This window comes from Hypomesus nipponensis, chromosome 3 (genome assembly GCF_054491055.1).
Source record: "Hypomesus nipponensis isolate SF chromosome 3, ASM5449105v1, whole genome shotgun sequence".
Taxonomy (NCBI): Eukaryota; Metazoa; Chordata; class Actinopteri; order Osmeriformes; family Osmeridae; genus Hypomesus; species Hypomesus nipponensis.
The window spans coordinates 12,373,563-12,398,939 of NC_140363.1; the positions used below are offsets into that span (position 1 = coordinate 12,373,563).

Here is a 25,377-nt window from a genome sequence, read left to right on the forward strand (position 1 = left end):
ATGATCAAATGTAGAGCGTCAGGGACAAACAAATGAAGTGTTATTCATTGGCGTCTGGGCCAGCTGCGGTCAACGGACGACCTTTGTAAGGATGTCTCCTCTGATAAGAAATGGTCAAATTATTCAAACGGAGCCTTTGTCCACTCACTGCGCCCGGCCATAAAGGCTTGTCTGAGATATCTGAATTGAATATGTCTTAATATGAGAGAGGCAGCAGCTGCTAATGCAGGAAATGGGAGAAGAAAAAAATAGTGGCTGCTTAGCTATGCACATAGAACTTGGCCTTGTTTCTCATGGGTAAATATTCATAACCCTAACCTAATAATCTATAGAGATTTGTTTAAAAACGTCTCTGCTTCTCCTAATTATCATTATCTGTATTTTGCTTTCACAAATCAACGTATATGTTGGTTTTGGCTGTCATCAGCCTTTCACTTACTTTACCATATGCCTAAAAACAAACAACCTTTTATGAAATGATTTTATATTTTGGATTGAAACACTTTATTCTTTGTCTACTTTGGAGTTGGGATGTTTTCCCCATCAATTCCTTCCTGAGCAGATTAGCATGATCCATTCACATGCTCATGAATAAAGATGGCTGCTCCGGTCTTGAACTTTGCCGTGCGCTGTGCTGTGTGTGGTGACCACCAGCATGAGGTGGGTGTGCTGTAGAAAGCAGGATTCAACTGGAGCTCCACTCAGGGCTTCTCCATCTGCTCTCTCTCTCTCTCTCCGCCTGCCTCGCCAGCTGCACCACTGTGTGGGTGTGTGTGTGTGGGTGTGTGGGTGTGTGTGGGTGTGTGTGTGCACGCGTGTATGGCTCTTATTCTTTCATATGTCTCTTTCTGCTTCCATTAGCTTTTGTTTTGAACCGTTTCAGTGTACTGTACATGATGTACATGTGTGTGTGTCTTCACATCCAACCACGTGGGCACAGCCAACCACGCTAGATTCCCATGTGTTGTTCTCCTGGAACTGTTGCTATGTGAGGTACAGCCACTTAGTCGTCAGGCAGCTCGAAGCTCTTCCTCCCCGATCCCCGCCCTCCACAGAGTAGGTGCTCTGGGGCCTTACTGTGGCAGCTGTTTGGTTTTGGTCTTTTCACCATCGGCTCTAATCCCTCCACCCCCCCAAGCCCACAGGACTGGGAGGCACCATAATCCACATACTATCTGCTTGTACATTGCCCCACCCAATACTGTTACAGATGACAGGACCTGCCTCCCTGCGCTGCCCCAGACGTGTGTGTGTGAGAGGTTTAGTTTGTGTGTGTGTGTGCGTGCGTGTGAATGAGAGTGTGTGAATACGTGTGTGTTGAATGGGATTAGCCTCGGCCATGGCCTCAATCCCAGAGAAAGGCCCCCGCAGACATGTTTGGACAGCATCTTAAACCTGTCCCCTATACAGTACAGTATATACAGGTGTGTTTAGTATCCACTTGTGTGTGTGCGTGTTCTTGCGCACAGCGGCAGAGGGATCAAGCCTTAATTAAATCAAACAAAGCAAACCTGTCCGATGTCGGTAATGAAGCGGCCCAGCGCGCCGCCTTATCTGCTCCTGCCAACGGATGACTCGCCATCTGTTATGCAGATCGATACACTGGCACATCGCAGGAGAACTGGATTAGCCGTAATAAAGAGCCTCTACTCGCCCCCCCCCCCCCCCCCCCCTCGACTGGCTTACCACGGTAAATATACCATCCAGCCCTCCTCCTTATGCTCCAGGCTCTCCGGAGCACCAGCCTCACCGCGCACACACAGGGCCGCCGCCGCGTCCCAGATGATGGCGTGCTAGACCTTCTGACATGAGGCCGTCCTGGTGTAGGTTTGGGTGGAGGCCTCTGGTTGGTGGAGGCTCTTGTGGTTTTCTGGTTTGTCGTGGAGACGCGACTGGATTGTGGCTGATGTTGAGCAACAAGGCAAGCCACAACCTCCGTCGTTTAGATTTGTCAGCGGGCCTCAACGTTTCAATCGTTCCAACGTCCGTTCGTCCCGAGTAAACGCGCATTCCCCCCCCCACCCCACCAAGTCTGCATATGTACCTGTTTACCATGAGCGGCGTGTCCCCATGTGTCAGACATCAAGGCGGGGCACTGTGAGCTGTGTGGGCGCTCACCCAGTTGTGTGTCCCTGTGTGTGTGTGTGTCCCCTGCAGGTGCTGCACTGCTGCGTGTCGGGTTCCAACCTGCACACCCAGCAGAGCCACTACCTCCTCAGCCTGTCCGACCTCTCCACTGACTACGACCCCTTCCTGCAGCTGGGTCAGGTCAGGAGCTCCGAGACCCCGCCCTCCCACCCCAACGCCGCTGACTTCGGGAACCTTCTCACCGTGGCGGAGGGTAAGTGAGTCCTCGGCTTGTCCCAGCCCCAGCCGGAGGTCAGGAGGCGGAATGGGCAGATTTGTCTGTTTACTACCCGCTGTGTGGGAGATTGCCCTGGGGTGACAGATAAACAAGGCTGTAGTCTGTGTGACAGAGAGGTGTTGGTGTTGCTGTGTGTGTGTCTCTCTCCCTGTGTATCTCTATTTCTGTGCGTGTGTGTGTGTGTCTCTCTCCCTGTGTATCTCTCTTTCTGTGTGTGTGTGTGTGTGTGTCTCTCCCCCTGTGTATCTCTATTTCTGTGTGTGTGTGTGTGTCTCTCTCCCTGTGTATCTCTATTTCTGTGTGTGTGTGTCTCTCTCCCTGTGATCTCTCTTTCTGTGTGTGTCTCTCTCCCTGTGTACCTCTATTTCTGTGTGTGTCTCTCTCCCTGTGTATCTCTATTTCTGTGCGTGTGTGTGTGTGTCTCTCCCCCTGTGTATCTCTCTTTGTGTGTGTGTCTCTCTCCCTGTGATCTCTCTTTCTGTGTGTGTGCGCGTGCATGCTTGTGTGTGGAGGACCAAGAAATGCTTGTGAATGGTTAATATGACCTTGTCAGCCAACATGGATTTACCTACTGTAGATAACTGTAGTTTGTTCATGCGTTCACACTCTCTTGTGATCTCTCTAACCCACTCAGAGTACCTCAGTCTTCCTGTACTACACCCTAGCATGTAGATGAGTTTACCAGAAGCAGGTTCCAGGCAAATGTAACCTGAGCGTTGCCACCCTTTGGAAATACTCCATTAAATGTCAATATCTTATTAAAAGTCTGAAAAATAACTCAAACCAGCACGGCAAAAAGGAATCTGCACATTAGTGCCGAGCCAGAGAGAGAGCACCCATTATGGGATTTATTTTAAAAGATGGGAGGTAGTGGGTAGTGACCATGCAGTGCCATTAGGTAATGTAATTTGCCCTCTTTTGCTGCGGCGTGTCCTCGACTTTTCAGAAGTCCTTTTAGCCCCCAAAAATGAAAGTGCACATAAACCCTCTGAAACAATGCAGAGCTTCTCTACCGGAAATATCCACCCTGCTCCATTTTGAGTTCACCTGTACAAATCAAAGTCTCAAAATGGGAAAGAATAAAACGCCATCAAAAGACCAACTGAGAAGCGCTAGCTCGCTACGGCTATATGCATCTCCCCCCGCCCCCGCCCCCCTCCCAGCCCCTCCAACTCATATTGATTAAGTCACATCAAAGACCCGTGTATCTCTAATGCAGCTTGGCCCTGCTTCCCAAAGAGCTTTCTCCACTTTGATGAAGGGATGATGGTATTGATAGCAGTGTCACAATGCCGACGCTCGTCTTCTTGTTTTCCTCTGTGTCGGACTAAAGCACTGCATCCCTTTCACCTCACAAGCAAAACCTGGGCATTTACATAAAATCCGATTCAATAAGTAGCCGGCTATTCACGTTTCCGCTAAAGATGGTGGGTCTCATTAGCACTTTGTCATTCTCTTCTCTTGCCCATTGTAAAAGATTCAATGAGGCCCTTTTCAAAGTTGTATCCTATGATTAGATGCTACCTACTTAGAGGTGTGTTACTGTAGCTAAACCATTGTGAGGAAATGAAAAAAGTAGCTCTATTAGCGCTTCTGAATCAGATCTGTGGCGAAAAGGCGAGAGAAAGGAGAACATGTCTACACAGGATCTCTCAAGTTTTTAAAAATACGGTTTTAAAAGTTGGGTGTGCATGATTTTTTATTTTTTATAAATGAGAATTTGATGCTGTGTGCTGGCCTGAAAATGGATGACTTCTTACACTTGCACTTACATGATCTCAAAATATTTTGCCTATCAATCTCAGCAAACATGAGGTTTCAGAAATGGTTTAATTGACTGGACCTGATAAGGAAGACGTCATGTGTGTGTTCTTTGTACTCTCGTATCTCTGCCTCCCTCCGCCGTCCCCTCTCTTCATGTCTCCTTCTCTTCTTCTTCTTCTTCCAGAGAAGAAACGTCGGAACATGGAGCTCATCCCCTTGACAGCGCGGATGATCATGACACATCTGGTGAACCACCTGGGCCACCACCCCCTGAGCGGGGGGCCTGCCCTGCTGCACAGCCTGGTCAGTGAGAACCACGACAACCCCCACGTGGAGTCCTCCGAGCTCTCCTCCGAGGTCTTCAAGAGCCCCAACCTGCAGCTCTTCGTCTTCAACGACAGCACCCTGGTGTCCTACCTCCAGATCCCCTCGGAGCCCCCCACGGCCGGACAGCCCCCGCACCCCGCCTCTCAGGTCCGCGTCATCGTGCGGGACATCTCCGGGAAGTACTCGTGGGACGGCGGCGTCCTGTACCGTACAGGCGAGGGCCCTGGAGTCCACGGCACCAGGGCCTCCCAGGACCCCAGCGAGGAGGAGCGCTCCATACCCAGGCAGCAGCCCACCTCCCCAGGACTCCCCAACCACGTTTCCTCCCGGGGCTGGGACCCCCAGTCTCAGTCGGGCTGCTGTGACGACGAGGACGAGGATGAAGAGATGGACGTCCTGGACCAGTTGCTGGAGGAGCTGGGTCAAAGCAGCCCAGAATGCCTTCCCCAGCCCAGGCTGAGGCTCAACCAGCCGGCTCCCTCGCCGTACGGCATGAACCTGGAGCAGGAGGGCTCCATCATTGAGGCCGTCCTGCGCCAGACGCGTCAGGAGGAGGAGCAGGTGAGGAAATGGAACGCCGACGTGAGCGTGCGCGCGGCGTGCCAAGGGGAGCCCACCCACCAGGAACCCAAAGCGCCCTTCTACTTCTGCAGGCTGCTGCTCAACGACTTGGGCATGAACTCCTGGGACCGCAGGTACGCCACAACAGCCAGACGAGCCCTTTAGCATAGTGGTTTAATACCATCCAACTAAAGCGGATTCTCGCTATGCTAGACTGAGTTCGAAACACATTTGGACTGTGACAAAGCCCTGAAGGTTTCTGCAGTTCGCCTATAGAAACCCCCTGAGCTTTGGATACTGAGAAAGAAAGAGTGACAGAGAAAGAAACAGAAGGGAGGAAAATAAGAGGAAAGGAGGAAGAAAGGTTGTTAAAAGCTTGGTGGGATCTTGGGGCTGTTAATCTGCTCTCCACAGGGCAACACGAGCCCTAGCTGTTTTCACGCAGGTCCACCATTGTGGGCCACATCCTTGTCAAGTTGCCCTGTAAATTAGAAGCTCACACCTCTAATGGGCAAGTCGAAACACTCTCCAGGCACGGTCAGATGGGAGTTGGAGTTTTTTGAACCTGTACCATGTTTGCCACCTTTTCAGTTGCAAATGCGAACACGACATTTCTGTACAATTTTAAATTAGTCCTTTTTTTGTGTGTTTCTTAGTAGATATATCCTAACATATAAACTCTTTCAGGAAGAGCTTTCATCTCCTTAAGAAGAACTCCAAGCTCTTGAGAGAACTGAAGAATCTGGATTCCAGACAGTGGTATGTTTCTGTGTATGAACCCCCAGTAACCTGCTGTAGTTCCACTCGAGACTTAATTTCTCCAGTGTCTTGGTAGACCTCCGTACAGCTGTCTCCCAGCATTGAACTCTCCCTGTAAGTATACTAAACCTGCAGTGTTACATCTGTCACTGTCCATCATTACTGGGCCCTGGAGCTCGCTAATGAACTGTTCTGCAGATTAGCAGAGATCTCACTCTCAAGGCAACGCGTCTCAGAACCACTCAAGGCGCTAGTCAGCCTCTCCCCCTCCCCATCCATCCCTCCCTCCATCCATCCCTCCATCCCCTCCTTACTAATCTACACAATCTCCGGCTGATCACAACTCTAGAGCACTCTCACACACACACACACATACATGCACGGACACACACAGAAAAACACGCACACGCACGGTACGATCAATAGGCACTCCACACTGCTGATGACTGGGGCTTATTAAAGAATGCCCCCAGGATTGAGCTTTGCTTTCCCAGTCGGGCATACCTTGGTTGCACGTAGCAACCTGTGTCAAAGCATGCCAAATGCCCCCAATTTACCAATCCCCCACGTGCTACCATGACAACGTGGAAATCATGGGGGTGTCTTTCTTGGTTATTTTAAGACACGTTATCAGTTAATCAAACTCTGTTTGTTCTGAAATCCAATGCTTACAATATAAAGGTCAACTATTGAAGAATTACATATTTAGATTTTATAAGTAAAACATGTATTTATTATTTGTATTTAAAACTTTGGAATTTCAACCAATGTAAAGCATCTTAACATGAACCAAACCCAGGACCCGGGGATGCTGGAGATGCTTGTTGCTGCCTCTGTGGTTCCAGGATGGTGACATGTCCCTCCTGTATATGTTCTGTAGCAGGGAGACTCACAAGATAGCTGTGTTCTACATCGGAGAGGGTCAGGAGGACAAGTGTTCTATCCTGTCTAACAGCGCAGGAAGCCAGGCGTATGAAGACTTTGTGTCTGGACTGGGATGGGAGGTACAGAAGTCTACACAGCTACACACACACAGACCTTACTTTCACACAAACCGAACTTGCTCAAGCTCAGGTCCTTTACACACACACACACACACACACAGATCTGTAAGCTGCCGTGTGTGTGCCTGCTCTCCCTCAGGTGGACCTGTCCACACACTGTGGCTTCATGGGCGGCCTGCAGAGGAACGGCAGCACGGGTCACACAGCTCCTTACTACGCTACCTCCAACGTGGAGGTCATCTTCCACGTCTCCACGCGCATGCCGTCCAACTCCGACGACTGCCTCACCAAGAAGGTAGCGGCCCGACCAACACTGAATATCTCGACTCCCCCCCCCCACCATCCGCCCTCCTCCGCCCTCCCCCCTCCTTCCCCCAAACACACACACATATTAACCTCAGTTAGCGAAAGGAACCAAAAGGCTTGAACAGACCTCGCCTTTATTGATTTGTCGGTGAAAAGGGCTGGGATTCGTTTGCGTGTGTGTTTGCCCTCGTGTTCTTCAGTGTGACGGGAGGGGCACAGATCAAAAGACATTGGAGAAAGATTGAGACAAACAGACCCAGTACACAGCGTACATGGCTGGATGGCCTTGGTCTGCATGTGTGCTGTGTTGTCTGTGGGCCCTGGGCTCTGTGCTAAGCTGCCATCAGGTGGTGTGACACCTGTGTGCAGCCATTGATTAGCAGCCCTGGACAGGCCCGAAGTGGAGAGCAGAGCAGGCAAGTGAGGGAGGAGGGGGGTGGGGGGGGGAGCGGGCCTGTGCCGCTGCTATAATAATCATGATTCCTCCCCCTCCCCCTCCTCCTCCTCCTCATCTCGCCCCCCTCCCCGAGCGTTGTGACCAGGGCCCAGATTCAGCCATTAGCCCTCCCCGTCAGGGCAGGCGCCGGGCGGATGCCGGCAGGACCCTTTTATCCGCTTCCCGCGGTGGACGGCGAGAGCAATCGATGTGCTGCTCCAGCGGGGCCCCAGGCCCCTGTGCTCTACCCGGCCACAGTTAGCATGGAGAAATGAGCCGCTAGGCCCCTGCCCGCGCCGCCAATCTTCTCATGTGGCATCCCGTCGAGAGAGGAAATTCATCAGCCTCATACACCCCCACCCACCCACCCCTCTCTCTCTCTCTATCTCTCTCTCTGTCTGTCGTCTCTTCAAAAACACCCTGTTCTCCATCCGGCCCCATACTGAACCTGTGCTCAGCAGCCAAGGAAATTAGTTAGGCCCATGCAGCAGATTCGATTCTGACTGGCCGGCGTGCACCATTGGAGGGGCGGGCCCCGGCCTTGACTGGAGTGTGCCGCCGGCCTGCTTCGATTCATTTGACCGGGAACCCCTGTAATTGCTGTCCTCACTCCCTTCCCCAGGTCCCCGCACTAGCCGCTGGCCCGGACAAGAAATTGGCAGCTTGGCAGCATGGGTGGAGGGGGGGGATGAAAAAGAGGCTTTATCTGCGTCCAGGCAGGAAGTTTTCTCTGTCTCTTTACAAAATGAAACTCCCAGCCACCCGCCCCTTTGCCTGCCTCCACAACCATAGACACACTGTGGAGAGGGGAGGGACGAGGGGTTCCACTGGGGCAGATTGTCTGTTGAAGGAGTGGAGGGGGGGGGGGGTTCCACTGGGGCAGATTGTCTGTTGAAGGAGTGGAGGGGAGGGACGAGGGGTTCCACTGGGGCAGATTGTCTGTTGAAGGAGTGGAGGGGAGGGACGAGGGGTTCCACTGGGGCAGATTGTCTGTTGAAGGAGTGGAGGGGGGGGGGGGGAGTAAAATAAGCCTCCAGCTAAACCGAAAAGAAAAGGAGAGAGGAAAAAACATGAATTCCTCCAATCCAATTGTGGGCTTCAGGGCAGTGCCTGGCCCAAGCTGCGGCAGCAGCTGGCTGTGGTAATGTGGTTATAGCAACGACCTTGGGGGGTGGGGGTCAGGCCATGTTGGGTCTTAATGTCAGTGTGTGTATGTGTGTGTGTGTGAGAGAACGAGAGAGAGAGAGAGACAGAGAGAGACAGAGAGAGACAGAGAGAGACAGAGACAAAGAGAGACAGAGAAACAGAGAAAGACCCAACGGACACTCTCACACACACATACAAACCACCCCAAGGCAAGCTTTACTGGCCTGCTGCATGGTGTTTTTATAAGGGAGGACTTGTGCAGTGCAGACCCCTGCTATACATGTGCATGAGTGAGATGCCCATAGGCCTGCTGGGGGTCACCAAGGGCTAATTGGACAAGAGCCTTTGACTCAGGTCATGATATGTACTGCAACTGACTCCACACATAGCTACAGTACTTACTGTGTGGGCTTTGGTGAGACTGAGCTTAATGCAATAAGGCTACGGTGGCGTGTCAGCATTCACGCCAGCCCAGTGGTTCAGTGCACCCAGTTCAGCATGCTAACTTTAATTAGCATTCCCACCATTCCTGGCACCCCCAAAAATGCATATTCAAAATGTTTGCTTAATTTGTCAGAGTGACTGACCTGCTGGGCAGCCATTGATCCATGGACAGAAGAGCTGAACCCAAAGAGCAGCAGCACAATCAGCGTTGTTGTGGATTTGTTTAACATTATAACATTACCATAATTAAGGGCTTATAATAGAATGTGCTAATTGCATTTTTTGGTGGCGAGAGCATGTTTTCTTAATGGCTCATTAGGCCTCCAGTACACTGGCAGATGTTTCTCTTTCTGTGAGTGAAGGCCCAGCCTAGGCTGCCGCGATGCAAAGTGACGGGCAGGGGCAGGTCCAACACTTGTATGTTTGTGTGTGGGTGTGTGTGCTAGTGGTCTGCCCAGAGCTCTGTCCATATGGATCTGACTGTACACCAGGGCCATGTGTTGAGTGAGCATGTGTGTGAAGGTGTTTGTCTCGCGGCCTCAGTGAGACCGTTGTAAACAATTTGACTTTTTCAGACCAGCGTCTGTCAATTTCCTGTCATTTGTGTGTCTTTTTTGTCCTAGCTTCATTTGTGTTTGTGAATAGGATATGAAAATTGGTGGCAATTTGGTGTCTTGGTGGGAGGTTAATTGGATTTAAATTATTGCTTTTAAAAATGCCCAATTTTTTGTGCTTTACTGTTTGTTACTTGAATTTGTAATCATATTTTATATTATTCCGTAATTAGATGACTATAAATGCATACTAAAGCCTAGGCCACAGTAACATTTTATATTAAAGTAATTTTGTCCTAACAACTCTTCTATTTGAATGATAACTGGCACTAGATCTGCACTCACCAGATTTTTTCTATCCTAGTCAGGGGTCTGTTCAGGATGGAAAAATGTCTCTACACATCAACTGATCAACAATGTGTGTTGTTTATTTGACTCATCGTCCATATGGCCTCAACCTGTTTTTTTGGCTTGATGTCTTTACAATGTAACATTTGACTTTTCGCCCATTAAGCAGACACTTTTATCCAGAGCTACATAGAAATAGTGCAAATAGAAAGTACCGCAAAATACCAAGGAACAGAAGGGCATAGTACCACCTCTGTTTCAGTGGTCAGATTCAGGGAAGGTCAACTCCAGTGTCTTGTTCTGCCAGCACTGTGTGTGACGGCTGTAGCAATGAGAGCGGCGTCTAACCCCGGATGTGTCACCGCAGCTGCGTCACCTAGGGAACGACGAGGTGCACATGGTGTGGTCGGAGCACACGCGGGACTACCGGCGCGGCATCGTGCCCACGGACTTTGGAGACGTGCTCATCGTCGTGTACCCCATGAAGAACCACATGTACTTCATCCAGATCATGAAGAAACCACAGGTACTGACAGGACTCTCTCACAGGTCGTTGGTTTCTGGAGACCCCACTGAAAACTCCTGATTCTGTGTGATGTTCTGTGTATTGTATACATGCACTTTTATTATCATGTTGCCTACTCTTTTTTTTGCATTCTATGTGATGCATTGGCATTTTATCGCTGCTGTTATCTTGGCCAGGTCTCCCTTGTAAGAAAGATCTAGCATCTCAATGGGACTTCCAGGTTAGAGAAGATTAAATAAAAAAACATCTCTGGGTCAAATTGGCGCCGAGCTATGTATGAACCAAAACGTACAACTTGACATCAACTGAAATTGAGCGGAAGGATAGAGAGAAAAGACATGAAGAGTGGAGTGGGGGCAGAGAGACTGGGACTGGAGAGTGATGACAGAATGAAAGAGGGCCGACTTGGAGAGAGAAAGAGGGAGGGCTCAGAGAGAGAGAGACAGCGAGAGAGAGAGACAGCGAGAGAGAGAGACAGCGAGAGAGAGAGAGAGAGAGAGACAGCGAGAGAGAGAGACAGCGAGAGAGAGAGAGAGAGAGAGAGAGAGAGAGGATAGGGAGTTGTGTCGGCCAAACAGGGGCTTAAGTGTGGCACAGCGTTGGCCAGGAGAATGCTACGACACACAGGGCAGCCTTGGCACTTTACCCACCTGCCAACACGACTCTGCCAACATAGAGATGATGGTGCCTGTACGACTCTGCCAGGCCAGTGCCTGCCATCGTGCATGCCCAGAGACAGACAGCATCTGAACATTCATCTTTAGCAAACACTAGACCACCGCTCAAATTCACACACACCCACACAAATCACACACTAGCTACTGCAAGGGTGCTGTAAAAGTTCATTGTCCTGAGCTAACCCCAAGAAATTAGGCTTTATCTTTTATGGTCAGTATAAATTGTTTTGAATGGGCTTGCTGTCAGCACTTACTGTGTCCTGGTTATTAGAGTGCCGGGTGTGTTTGAATAATGAGTTGGACTGTGGAGAAACAGCAGGAGCTCTCTCTCTCTCTAACTGTCTCGGAGGGCACACTGACTTCAAATATCAGGTCAACGATCATTCAGCCACAGTGATTTAGGACTGCTTCCCAGATCCATGAACAGACGCGTGTTCCCACACACACTGCTGTCTTCCGTCGCAGACAACTCCTATTGTATTTGTTCAGAGATCTTTTCTTTGGTATCAATCAATATTCTGATCTGAGTTGCATCGATGTGTGCTTTTGTCCCGCAAAGTAAGATGTGATTAATTTTATAACGTTTAACCTTGTTGCTTTACTTCTGTCAGATAGAAAACAGACCACAACGGCATTATTACTCATTTAGATGTTTTTCAAGAAAAAGAAAAAAAAACACACAAATGAACATTAGTTGTATTTGCCAAGTAAACACATTGATGTCCTCCCTCTCCTCATGTCTTTCTCCTTTTCCCTCCCTCTCTCAGGTTCCTTTCTTCGGTCCTCTGTTCAACGGAGCCATTGTGACGGGAGCGCTGCTGCCCAGCCTGGCTCGGGCCACCTGCATCAACGCCAGCAGAGCTGTCAAGTCCCGTCTGACTCTCTACCAGAGCTTGTATCCTTTCTGCTGCTCCGCACTACTCTACCTTGGGTGTGTGTGTGTGTGTGTGTGTGTGTGTGTGTGTGTGTGTGTGTGTGTGTGTGTGTGTGTGTGTGTGTGTGTGTGTGTGTGTGTGTGTGTGTGTGTGTGTGTGTGTGTGTGTGTGTGTGTGTGTGTGTGTGTGTGTGTGTGTAAATAATCCGAGTCAGAGGGTGGGCACTCACAAAAGTAAGGTTTTTGTGAAAGTAAGGGGGGGTAGGTGTGTGTCTGTGGTTGTGTATTGTTTCCATGTATGTCATAGGGATTCAGCAGGTAGCCTGGTGTTTGTGTGTGGGAGCCTGCACGTATGGGTGGATCCACATGCATACACATGGCTGAGCATGTGACAGAGGATCTTTTGATTTACATGCGTGATTACCGCTCATGGTGTTGGGTAACCTGTGACGCGCATAGCAGTAGTATTACATCAGCCAACAACGGATGTGGCATCTCTTCATTTCAAATGCCCCGAAGAACTGGGACTGTCTACGCACACACATGCAGGCCAATCCCTGTGGCAGCGTGTGTCGTTAAGGGCATGACTCCAGCTGTACTTGTCAGTTGGTTTAAAGGGAACGTAATCACTGATGGAGATGAATTAGCATGTGAATGGCAGAAGGAGGGAGAGAAGGATGGGGGGGGTTGGGGGGGGGGAACATCTCTGAGCAGCCCCTGGGGGCGAAATCTGATCTCCCACAATGCCCTGCTCCTCAGGACAGGGTGTACGCTGTGGCCCTGGCCGTCGTGCCAGTGCGCCGGTTGCCATAGAAACGTCTCCTGTTAAATCAAATAGGTCGCGTTTTGGTGCTTCTGCTCTGAGAGAGGAGGACAGTTTGGTAATAATGCCAACAGCTAACAACAAAGACTTGTCCGCTTGCTCTCCTGTTTTCTGTGCGTGCAGGCATGTTTGTACACGTGTGTGAATGCACATTTACATGCCACCACCACCACCACCCCCCCCCACACACACACCCTTGTATCTACCCTGTGTCAGCCTCCGCCTGCGTCCCAGGGGCAGAGTAGTCACAGCAGAGTAGTCACAGCAGAGTAGTCACAGCAGAGTGACAGATGTCTGTTACCCCACGCCAAGTCAACAATCCCAGTGAAGGGTGGACTGCCAGTGAGGGGCCCACCATCCTCCAACCTTCCCCTGCCCATCTCCCTGTCTCCTCCCCGTCACGGAGGACCAGACCTTGCCCAGGCCAGCAGGGTTCAGACCCCCCCCCCCAACCTGGCATTCCTTAGCAACAGTAGCAACACAATGCCTGATCTCAGAGAGGGGATAACGACTGGGATGGGGATATGGAGTCTTGGCTGGCCAAGGCAGCCTCGGAGCCAAGTCTGGATGGACAGTGAGGAGACAAATGGATGGTCCCAGCCAAGCGCACTGCCTGGGGTCTGTCTGTGTGGACTGGCTGTGCGGACTGGCTGTGTGTCTACCATGGCTGGAGGACTTTGTTAGGGGACGAGGTATTGTAGTGAAACAAAGGAATTCTTACAGAGATCCGGAAGCCTGTTTTTATTAGACGTACTGCGTTGTACACACACACAAAAAAAAATGTTCTTATTTGTTTGTCAAATAAGCCTGAAATAAAAAAATGTTTGGAATGAAGCAATCTAGAATGTCATTGTAGTTCTATTCCCTAAGGGAATAACAGGCATACCATGACGATATGATTCATCAAGATTTGACCGCCCTATACCATCCTTCAATCCTCTGCTGTTGTCAGAGGACTGGCTGTTGTATTGTGCCAGGTGCTTCACATTCTCCCCTTTCCATCTTAACCCTCCCTCCCTGCTGTCTTCTTCAGAAAATTTGGGTCATTTTTCTTTCGTTCTTTTTTTTCCTCTTTTTTTTTCTTCTTTTTTTTGTGTGCACAATGTCGGAACAACGTACCCCGTCTCTTCCTGGAGATGGCTGTTTTTGTGCAAGAGATGAAATCCCCATCAAGAGCGTCCCTCCTTCACAATGGCCCCGGCAATCCGCAATCTGCTGCCCGCTAGCCCTGCCGCTCTCCAAGGTAATTAGTTGAATATTTCTTCAAAGAGAAGCCATATGACCCCTGTGCGTCCACATGAAAGGGGAGCGCGGCGCTGGAGCCCTCTCTTCCCACCCCGCCGCCGCGGGACTGGAGAGGCGTACGGTGGCCCACCGCTCTGCCGCTGGTTCACTCTGGTTAATTGGATCTGATATTGAGAAATGACCACAACCAGCCTCGTGGCTGCAAAACACACACACTGACACACATGAGTAAAAAAAAAAAAGGCTACTGACAGAGTGAATGAAGTGGTGTACGAGGGTGTGGTTGAATGCTTGAGTATGTTTACGTGTGTGTGCGAGCGTGCGTGCGTGTGTGGGTGTGTTGATGTGTGGGTGGCCATTTGCCGCAGGGTTTTTTGATCCAAGTCTAACCAAGGGTTTGTGTTTTGCTATCTTCACTCGTGCATCAAGTCCGCATCTACTTCGCTTATTTAATCAACAATGCAGCGATATCATTTTCTTGCCCGAGGGGCACCGTATTTAAGAGACACTGCTGTCTCACACCCAATAGAGTCCCTTAGAAATCTTTCATAATGTGTCATTTATTATTGATACTGAACTGGTGAAGAAGGCAGCTGTCTGAGTAGCACTGTCTCTTCCTATTGGGAGAAGCTGGACAGCAAAGTGGATCGACAAAATATCTTCTATCACATCACTCACTGTACTTCTTGTTACACTACCGGTAGTTGTTTTTTTTTTTCCCTCCTTTTTCCTGAATGTGTCAATGATGGCGTACTGATAGGCATGACACTGATATATTGACATGCTGTGTACTGACTGAAGCATTGGTACAGGAAGATGATGTGGCAAAAGCAGGAGGTCCTCTGGTGGGTCATCACCGCTGCCACGTGTCCTCTTGCCCCTCCCCCTTATGGCTGGAGTCTTTTAACCAAGTCACTACATGGTACTCTTGAACAAGCTCTGCTTCAATGATTTTATGTGCTCTTCATCCCTCCTTGTAAGGGCATTCTTTGTACACAGGGTGGTAAGGTGTGTTTGGAGGTGTGTGTGTGTGTGTTTAGGCTGCTGAAGAGTCTAATAGGTGAGACGGAGGAGAGCTGACCTTCATTCTGAAACCTAGCTTCCCTGCCGGTCAGAATCAATAGCTTGTGCACACTGCCCCTCGCTCCTCTCCCCTGGTACACATGCACACACAGACACACACACACATCCATCTCCGGGCAGCGATCAATAGCCATAATCTGTTCCTGCCCATGGCTGGTCATGCGAGCCGGGTTTTGAGGTGGCATTGTGAGGAGCGTGGGGGGGGAGGAGATGACCCATCTCCCTGGCAGAGCCACCCAGACAGAGCTGCTCATGGTGTCCCTCCACCAAACACTGGGTTGTGCCTCCCTGTGTTGAAACGTGGCAGGCTCATGAGACAGGCTGTGTAGGGTTAGTCATGTGAAATCGACTGTTACGTTGTTTTACCTTTTATGTACAATGCACATCAACTTTTGTTGTGCCGATAGTTAATAAGCAGAGTTGACACTCCTTTCTCGAAGCATTTCAACCTTATTCATCTCTTGGCTGACGAACAAAGGTGGGGGGGGTTTTCTCCCATTAAGAGAAAGATTATTTACCAAGTGGAGATGAAAGCATGTCTGTAATATGTGTGGGTGTGTGTGTACGCGCGGGAGTACGTTATGAATAGATACTGCCATGTTAGTGTTAGTCACAAATGCATTATTTAGCAGTCCTGATGGGCCTAATTTGCCAGCTGTTGTGCCTACCCTCGTCAAGAGTCTTGTGTATGTGTAATACCCAGCGGGCTGAATCCATGTGAACGCAGTGCTTGGCTGGGCACAGTCTGGAGTCTGCCCTGCCGCACTCTGATTGGCTGGGGACTGGAGTGTGGATAACTAGCCCACTTCCTGCCAATGGCCCCACCCCTCAGGGAGAAGTGGAGTGTGAACCTGGAAGCCAAACATGACTCAGAGTTGACTGTACCTTGAGAGAGTCTAGTTGGTTCTGGGGGAGTTTGAGGTCATCCAGCCAGTCTCTGTTGTTTATCAGCCTGTTAGTGGAGACTCTCAGGTGCCTCGGTCACTAAGGCGCTGCCCAACTTAGTTTCCAGCACCCAGAGGTCCTCCAGCAGGGGTAGACTCACTGTGAGCCGCCCTGGAGTTGGACGGGCTGTTGGGGATGGGGTTGATGGGGTCAGGCTGGGTGAGTGGGGGGCTTGTCAGGGGCTAGTCGGGTGCACTTTATGCAGTGGAAAAGAAGAAAGGTGGGGGGTGCGGTCCTGAGTTCCCCTGCTGAATGTTTTAACCTAATCCCATTATCAGTGTAGCGCACTGCCTCTCTCTCTAACCTCCGCTCCCGCCCCCCCCCCCCACCCGCTCCTACCCACACCCCCACACCTCTCTCCAGCTGACCAGCTGTTCCCGGGGCTTGCGACAATGTCCAATGTGTTCAGATCACTGAGTCTCTCCCTTACACACCCACCCACCCTCCTACACACACACACACACACACACTCCTTTACACACACACACTTCCACGCTGGCCCCCCAGAGCTGCAGACAGCTCAGTCACTAGGGTCTAGTTGGGGGATACTAGGAAGAGGAGGGGTAATAGAAGGGGTGGGGGGGCAAGCACAGGCCTGTCAAACCCAGTAGCCCTGACTCAGGAGGCAGGCAGGCAGGCCCAGGCCTCCGGATGGCATATGGCGTCTAGCTTCATACAACATGCAAAAGTATTCTCCCCCTTGCCTCCTCTCCACCCCCATCCCTCCCTCCCCTGCTGCTAATGCAGAATGACTCAGAGCATTTCTCTTTTTTTTTTCTTCTTCTGCCTCCCCTCTTCTCCTCCTCATCCTCCTCCCCCCTCCTACCAAACCCCAGGCCTATAACAAAAGGCATCCCCCTGGTGCACCCACACAGGGAAAGCCCTGGGGGCCCGGGGCCGAGGACTGAGGGAGAGAGAGAGAGAGAGGGCTCTTAAACACAGGTAGAGCAGGCGTGGAAACAGACGGACGACAGCAGGGATCTAGGGCCTGATGACAGTCAGCCCCGCCTGGGAGGGGACACACACACACAGTCAGACACACACAGTCACACACACACACACAAACACTCACACACAGTCACCCACACACAGTCACACATACACACACAGTCACACACACACACAGTCACACACACACGGCCACACATACACACAGTCACACACACACAGTCACACACACACAGTCACACACACACCTACACACAGTCACCCACACACAGTCACACACACACGGTTGGTGTGAGTTGTGAACTGGTGTGTTTGTGGGAGCACCAGTGATGGGGGATAAGAGGAACGCAGAGGGTTATGTAGCTGCAGTCTGTTTGTGTTCAAAGATGTGACGTGCTGCTGCTTTGCTGCATTTCACATTTCTGCAAAACTCCCCAGATTGAATTCAATCTAATTAGGGAATTAAGGACATGTTGTCCATATGCTGAATTTTACACGTGAAAACAGCCAACAGTGTAACTCTGTCATTAACTTTTAAGTGATATATGGACAGTGTTATTAAAACTATCTAGCTTAGCACTCTGAATGTACAGTACTTTCTTACTATAATTTCAATATAGCAGTACATGTTCTGTTCACTGTTCCAGATGAGACTCAAGCCTTACACTGTTGCCTTTTGTATTGCTGTATTACATAGCACAGCATAATGTTACTGGAAGAATGTCATGCTTCGAGTATTCTTAAACTTGACCCCCACCCCACCTCTCCTCTCTCTCCGTCTGCTCTGCTTTCATGCCTGACATCTGTCCGTTTGAGGGGCCAAGAAATGAGCGGCAGCCAGGATGCCAGTTATTTTGCGTGGGATCTCCCTTTCTTTCCCATCCCCAGTGGGGAGGTGCGAGGTGTCAGGTAGCATTACCTCGTCCCAGTCCATACCATTATCAACCTGTCAGGGGTGGACCTTGGAGGCGTTTGGTACTTAACCCTAGACAAGCCCTACAAATAACTCCAGAGGCTGTCTTTGTTACCAACAGTGTCAGATCCCTCGGTATTTTCCTCTACTTGTTCACAATATTTATACATAGAAAATTACATTGCATTTTTAATCATGATTATTGTTTGTGATGAACCATAACCCCAATAGGAATATATAACATATATGTTGTTAATACTTTCCCAGTGTTTCTATCAAAGTCTGGTATTGTATGTGGATGTAACTGTCCCCATAGCCCAGGCTGTCCTTTTGTGTGTACATTTAATTGGTTTGAATGTTTGTAGATTTTTTGGGGGGGAGTTGGGGCTAGCTTCTCCAATACAAGCTCATCCTCGCTATCCATCCCTCAGACTCTCGCAGTGCGTTGCTGTTAAGAGTCCATGTTAATTGTGATTGATGTGTGTGTGCCTGGCTCTACCCAGGGTGTAAAACTCTGGGTCTGTCTGCTCTAAGTGATTAGCATCCAGCTAGCCATTCCATCTGTTCCCCTAGCCTTGTTTAATTAATGAACTTTCTGTCTCCGCCCCTAGCCAGCCAGTGCAGCACTAAAGGAAAGCTGTTAGCCCTCTCAGGTTATCCAAATGGATGCCTGTTCTTGTTTGCACCACAATGGGTGCGTTCTCATTGATTAGTTGTGTTTTGTTTCCCCCTCTTTTGTCTCTGAGTTCTTGAGGGAGGGTTAATGAGGTTTTCTGGCAACCGCCAGCACTAGGAATCTGCGGATAAATGGGAATCTTTTTTTTTTTTTTATGCACTTGGCAGAAGTGCAAAAAAAACTCAATGTTTTTGTCTGAGCGTGAGCATGCTTCTACACACTTGTTTGTCTGCGCACACACAAACACTTGTCAGCATGTCAGCAAGTGCCTGCATGTGTGTCGAAAATGTGGTTCTCCTCTTTGGATTCGTGTCAGTGGGCTCTGGGAGGTGTTGCAGACTATTTTTGGAAACCTCTGGCCCTCTTTCTCTAGTAAAATTGTAGTCTTCCTCCCTCACTCCTTCCTTCCCCTGTATCCTTCCAACTCTCTCATTACATGGAGGCACCGGACAGTCTTTGTCCCCAGACAGCTCCCTCCTCCTTTGTGTACAGACTCGCTCATCGACATGGTCGTGTGCCCGTGTTGGAGCCCATATTTCACGCTCAGCTCCCCTTTGTTTGACGCCCGCCCAGATAAGGATCCCAATTCTAGGGGCCTCTCTGATATTGAAATCCGACAGCGGCGCACTGAGAGCTTTCAATCATCCATTATCTGGGCTCCAGTGATTACCATTCAATCTCCCAGGGCCCGTTCGGTGTTCGCGGCCAACGCTCAGCAGCCAGAGTCCTATCCCCTCTGAAAGACCAGGAACCAGCCAGGCACCATGTCACGTTCAGGCATATCCGTAGATATTTCCGAGGCGGACTTGAGACGCATCCGTGTTCGCCTCTGTGGGGGAAATGTCAGCAAAATGTCAGTCATCACCATCCCCTGGAATCTCTCAGTCTGTGATGTGGCCCCAGGGTTTAGGGACTCTTTTGTGAAGACTCCGCTCGCTTGACATTATTCCATTTTCTCTCTTCTTTTTCTGGTCCATAAATGGACTTTAGCTTTTCAATTCCCTTTTATCATAATTAGGCCTGGCCTTGAATTGTGCAGGTTTTATTTATTTATTTTAAAAATACATTGTCTTTTTTCTTCCCTTTTTTGGGGGGGGGGGGGGGGGGACGGACGGACGGACGGTGTGCCTGCCTGTGTTTAATGTCACAGACTTAATTGGTTATTCTAAAAAGAGGAATTAGTTGATTATTTATAAGTTGCACATAAATGCCTCTTTAAACAGTTCAAAGGCAGCGCCTGCTCCTTCACTTGCCTGTGTCCATTGTTCTCCATTAGAGGATGTCCTTGTCCTGCAGCATTTCCATTTTTGCACTAAATGGAATTTATTTCCTACATAGAGACAAGCAACGGCAAACAAAGCAGTAACAAAACAGAACATTAAAGTCGTCCATCGTGCTTTGTTTGCCCCTTCTTAGGGAAAGCACTCTTTGATGTGGTAATGCCCAGAGACTGTACGTTGACAAGTGGAAGGCCATACTGGGACAAGCACCAGGTCCTCCTGTGTTTGCATGAGTTTTGGAGTGTGTGTCTGCACGCGTGTGTGCTATTGTGGTTGAGGCTTGCGACAAAGAGAGAGCTTTATCAGCCTTAGCACTAGTGAGAACTCCTGAGGTATTTCCACAGATCGCTTCATAAGCAGCTCAGGATGCATAACCCTCTTAGCTGAGACTTCATTGTCTCCTCTTCTCTAAATACCAGGCTTGGGACAACAACAACATCAGATAACACCGTGGTGTTCGCATGCTCCTCTCACAGGTTTCGTAGTACATAACATTGATGGGAAAAATCCCTTATTTGCCCGATCTTCACACTCACAGCAAAGCTTTGTAGTGAGAAACAAAAGCTCCCCGCTCTTCAGCTCTAGGTGCTGCGTGCTGGGCACATCTTCATTAGTTATGTATAGCCGCTAATTACTATTGATGAGATTCAGGCAGATTTGGGTACAAATCTATAGCCATTGTGATTCTAATGAGAGTTATTTACTCTCAGATCTGCTAGCCATGGGGGATATGGGATGGAGATGCTGGGCTTTGTGGAGCCAGATATAGCCTGGACCAGCCCGGCCCTTCTATAGCCTTCTACACCCACTTGTTTTTGTATCTGCTGACTCCCCCCCCCCCCCCTTCCCAAATCCCCCCTCCCCCGGTATTGTCACCGTCTGCTGGGATGTATAGCACTTCCCGCTCCCCCATCTGTTTTTGTCCGCCATGAAAAGGTCCCATTATAATCCGTCCGACCGCGGCTGCCGGGGACATGTAGCCATGAGCGGGCCGGGACTCCCAGAGGCCCTGGCGTCGCTGCTCTTACAGTACTCCACAGTTTGAACCATCGAGACTGCCCCCCCCCCCCCCCCCCCCTCCTGAAGATCTTCACTTGGGGCCCTACACAGCTCTGCATGCCCCCCCCCCCCCCCCAACACACACTCACACATGCGTACACACACATACTCACACTTTTGGAGCCTGTTGAATAGGGGGGCATGCAGAGCTCCTATACGCCAAGGCAGTGTGTCTATTAACCCTTGAGTGACTGGGTAATGTCATTGAAGGAGGGCCACCTGGCTATGAGACTGTACAGTCAGCTGCCTGCTTCCACTGAAGGGCCACAGAGGAGTAGAGAAGGACCAGGTGTTGGGCCCTAGAACCCCCTAATTGTTGCCATGTAATAGCCTCGCTTGACTGCACACTGTAGCCTGGGGGCAAGGATTAGGGGAAAAGCTGTTGCCAACACAGAAGTCCATTTTATTTTCAGACTTTTTTTTTTTGTTTTGTTTTTTTGGTTGTGTATATTTTCTCTCTTGAAGAGGGGATATATCCAGCTCTTTGATTATTCCGTCCAGGTTGGAGTCTGGGCCCCCCTCCCTCTCGTTATGCCTTCTTCATCCCCCTCTTTCTCTTCCTCCCTTCTCATTCATCTCTGGCCTGGTACACATAAAGGGTTGCTTTAGGCCAGGAGAATGCAGGCTGTAAGAAGGCAGAAGAAAACACGTAAACACATGAAAGAAAAGGCTGAGGGAAGGAAATGGGAGGATTGGTTTCAGACCTGGGTGTGTCTCATCATAAGTTGCTATGTATTCCAGAACATTCCTGGCAGGTGAACAGCCATATAGCAACAGTTGAGGTTCATTGGCTTCCATCTGCGAGCTTCCACTGGAGCACTCCCACCGCAGAGAGACTTCCCTCCTACAGTCGGTGTCTTTCTTGTTTTGCACTTCTTCGACTCCCCAACCTGAAGCTACTCTCGGCCCTGTTATTATTCTAATGGTCTGCCCACAGTGGAAACGATCCCGAGAGAAGAGAAAATTGTCCAGCGGCATTGTCTGTCTCTGTGTACGTGTCAAGTTTTGATAAAGAGCTCCCAACCCCATTACAACCACAATGGCATTGATTGAAATTATGTCAGTAATGCCAAAATGAGGGCAACCGAATTCACTCTTGTCCCCGTAACTAACCCTTCCCCTCTCTGCGCCTCCGTGTTAACTGCGATCACACGCCGCCCCTGCCACTAATCATTAGCATTCCCGCTAAATGCCTGCCGTTTTGTATGAGGCCAGACGGCTCAATTTGCCCGATGAACCTTTCACAGCATGGGGGCAAAGCGGAAACGGGAGTATGCAGCGATGAATGGAAGCACGTCCTGAATGTGCCTCGCCAGAAATCAGACGCCGCCTGAGTGGCGCTAACGCATCACAACCATTCCCCCGCACATGCCGCCAGCATCATTAACATTGCAGAGGCCCCAGTCTGTATGGTTAATATTTCATTACCACTGTTTGGAAAAGTGCTTGTGTTATCGTAGGGGTTAAACCAGTGTTTGGCATGGCACCGCTTCATCAAGCTCCTTTGGAAACTAAGCCGTCTGGGTGTCTCTGTGAGTGATGGAAAGTCGTCTTGCAGTATATCCAGCTGTTGCTGTTGGCTTAGGAGCACGTTGGTGTGTGTGCGTGTGTTTGCGCGAGCAGGCACGTGTGCGTGTGTTCCCACATGGTTAGGCTCCTCTGTTCTCCTCTGTCATTTTCTGTCTTGATAGTCTTCGCAATCCACATCCAGCCCTAATTGTCTCATTATTTCCAACTGTCCCACAACATTCCCTGAATACTGTAACTCTCGCCTTAATCTCCCCTTTCAGAATCATCTTTTTATGACTTTCCGTTAATGAATCACAGCCATGTAATCTGTCTGTATTTGATTAATCAGGTCTGGCCATTGTACTTCACTTCTAAGGCCAGTCCTTTAGCCATCATCAATGGAGAGCAGGGCCCTTTGAAAAGGAGATTAGTTACACAGTGCTCATCTGAATACATGAGCAACCATGTTCTCTTTTCAGAGGAAATGATCTTGTTGTGTTAACTAACCTACTGATAGTCTGATAGATTTGTTAGAATCTGCAGATCAAGAAAGAGCTCCTGTTAGCTGATGGTTAAAAGTGAAGCCAGACAGTGATAAGTCAAGAAAGAAAACATTAAATAGGAAAAGGTAAAAGAAAGAACTTAGAAAAAAATGATTGTAGAGTGATGACATGATGCTTCTCATGACACCAGATCTCCTTTGTCAGAGCAACGTCCATTCACGCTACACTGTGATCGTCACTTTAACTGCGTTGAATGGCATAGTATTCCAGATGGCCATATGCATATCGGAAGACTAACTGTCTGGCCCCTTGATTTGTTATCAAGTGCTAATCGATTCATTGTGCGTCACGGGGGAACAGTGGGGCGCAGAGGGCGTGGCATGCTTGAGGAAGTGGGCGACTGCTTGGTCCATCCCTGCCATAAATAACCAGCCGTGCCTGCAACCAGACACCTCGCCAGGTTTACCCCAGAGGTAAAACTGTTGATGTTGCTGGCTCGCACTGATGATGTCACAGGTTAGGAATGATGTCACTGCCATAACTCCCTGTCCCCTTGTCTTGACTCTGAGATGGACGGTGGAGAGGTGTGGAGGTCTGGGCCCTGGAAACTGACGCCGGGGGAGATGAAGCCCCCAGGAGGTGTCATTAGCCCGGGCATACGCTATGACCTCCTCCCCTCTCTTCTTCTGGGAGTCTGGGACTCTTGCAACACTGCTAATTAGGCTACCTGTTAAAGCTTTCTCACCCGGCCATTACATTAGACAGCACTCCATTCATTGTAGCATCTTAACGCGCACACACACGCACCAAAAAAGCTACAATGTACACACTCTGTTAGCACTCAGAGCCTTGCTTTCTTGCTCCCTCACACACCTCCTCTCTTGACTCTCCAGGAAAAAGCTGTTTAATGAGACACCAGGGTCTGAGTAGCTGCCCATGCATAATGGGATGGTGGGGCGCACACACACACACACACACATTCACACTCTCCCTTCTGAATAGTATCTGTCATTCCCTCTCGGACTTTATCCCTCTCGCTTAGTTGTTTCTTCCTATCACTCGACGTGTTGTCAAGCCCGAGTCATCTCTTTCGCTCCACCTCTCCCTGTCTCTCCCCTCCTGTTTCTCTCTCTCCCTCTCCCCTCCTGTTTCCCATAATCACCTCACACCTCTGGGGTCTTCCACTGGGACGAGCTTCTCACCTCAGCCAGCGCTGTGACAACAGGTACCACAGGTACTCACTCACCCAGCCTCTCTTCAATCAACACCTGCTCCTCTACTATCTCTTTCTCCCTGTCTGTCTCTCTCTTTGTCTCTCTCTCTCTGCTCTTCTCCTTCCCTCCATTTGTCTGTCCCTCACTCTCTCTATTTCTTTCCTTCTACCCCTCTCGCCCTCCCTCTCTCCCCCATCTTCCTTGTATCTGTTCCGCACTCTCTCTCCCCCCCATTCTCCTTCTGTTTCCCCATTTCTTTCTTCCTCCTCTTTCTACACATCCCTCTGCTCTCTCCATCTGCTTCACCACTCCACCTTGACAGATCTCTCTTCAGTTTTTCTACACACCATTGCATCTAGGAGATGACATTGTGACGGTCTGATAACTTAACCACAAAGCAGGGATTTTGTGTCGGGGTTGTGACTGTATTAAAATGACTCATGATCACAGATCCTGGCCCCCATTGCTAAACCATACTTTCCACATCTAACATTCATATAGGTAAAGTATGTTTGTTTAAAATGGGAAAAGGGAGGATAAGAAATTGGACTTTCACAAATCTCTTACCACCCTCCTGCTGCTACTTCACTTGCCTACCCTCCCCTGCCCATCCATTCAAACACCCGGAACCTTCTCCCCCTTCACACACTCACACACCCCTTAACGGGCCAATTATGTGACTGCTGAGAGTCAATGGTACTGTGGCGGGCCACTCCTAGTCTCTCCTCCTCAGGAAGGTCAAGCTGATTGGCAGAGGTTAATGGGCAGACGTGGGCAAGAGTGGGGGTCAAGCATCTCTGGGCCCCCTCCACCACCACTTTCCAAGCCCCCCTCCCCTTCTCCACTACCAGAGGGCCTCTTAGCAGGAGGACCTTTGAAAACAGGATTAACCTTGGCTTCTACCTCTTTGGTTGTGGGTTGTATTTCTCTGTCATTTGAGCAGAGTACTGCATTAGGACGTAATTTACTATCTATTATGACCAATGAGCGACCTCTCACTGCATGGATATCATGATGATTCATCGTGAATTGAGAGCAATAACGGCTTACCCTATGAAGCATACATGGTAGCTAGGGTTAGGGTTAGT

General features: G+C 49.7%; 1 protein-coding gene across 8 annotated transcripts in view; it reads left to right on the forward strand.

Annotated features, from left to right (window-relative positions):
• The window catches only part of ralgapa2 (Ral GTPase activating protein catalytic subunit alpha 2), an 87,687-nt gene that overhangs the window by 49,094 nt on the left and 13,216 nt on the right, over positions 1-25,377 (forward strand). For all 8 annotated transcript variants that reach the window (XM_084676515.1, XM_084676488.1, XM_084676451.1 and 5 more), the window contains 7 exons: positions 2,158-2,341; positions 4,314-5,151; positions 5,705-5,776; positions 6,657-6,780; positions 6,920-7,075; positions 10,382-10,540; positions 11,985-12,112. In XM_084676515.1, coding sequence (XP_084532641.1) covers positions 2,158-2,341; positions 4,314-5,151; positions 5,705-5,776; positions 6,657-6,780; positions 6,920-7,075; positions 10,382-10,540; positions 11,985-12,112 — 1,661 coding nt within the window. The remainder of the gene's footprint in view (positions 1-2,157; positions 2,342-4,313; positions 5,152-5,704; positions 5,777-6,656; positions 6,781-6,919; positions 7,076-10,381; positions 10,541-11,984; positions 12,113-25,377) is intronic.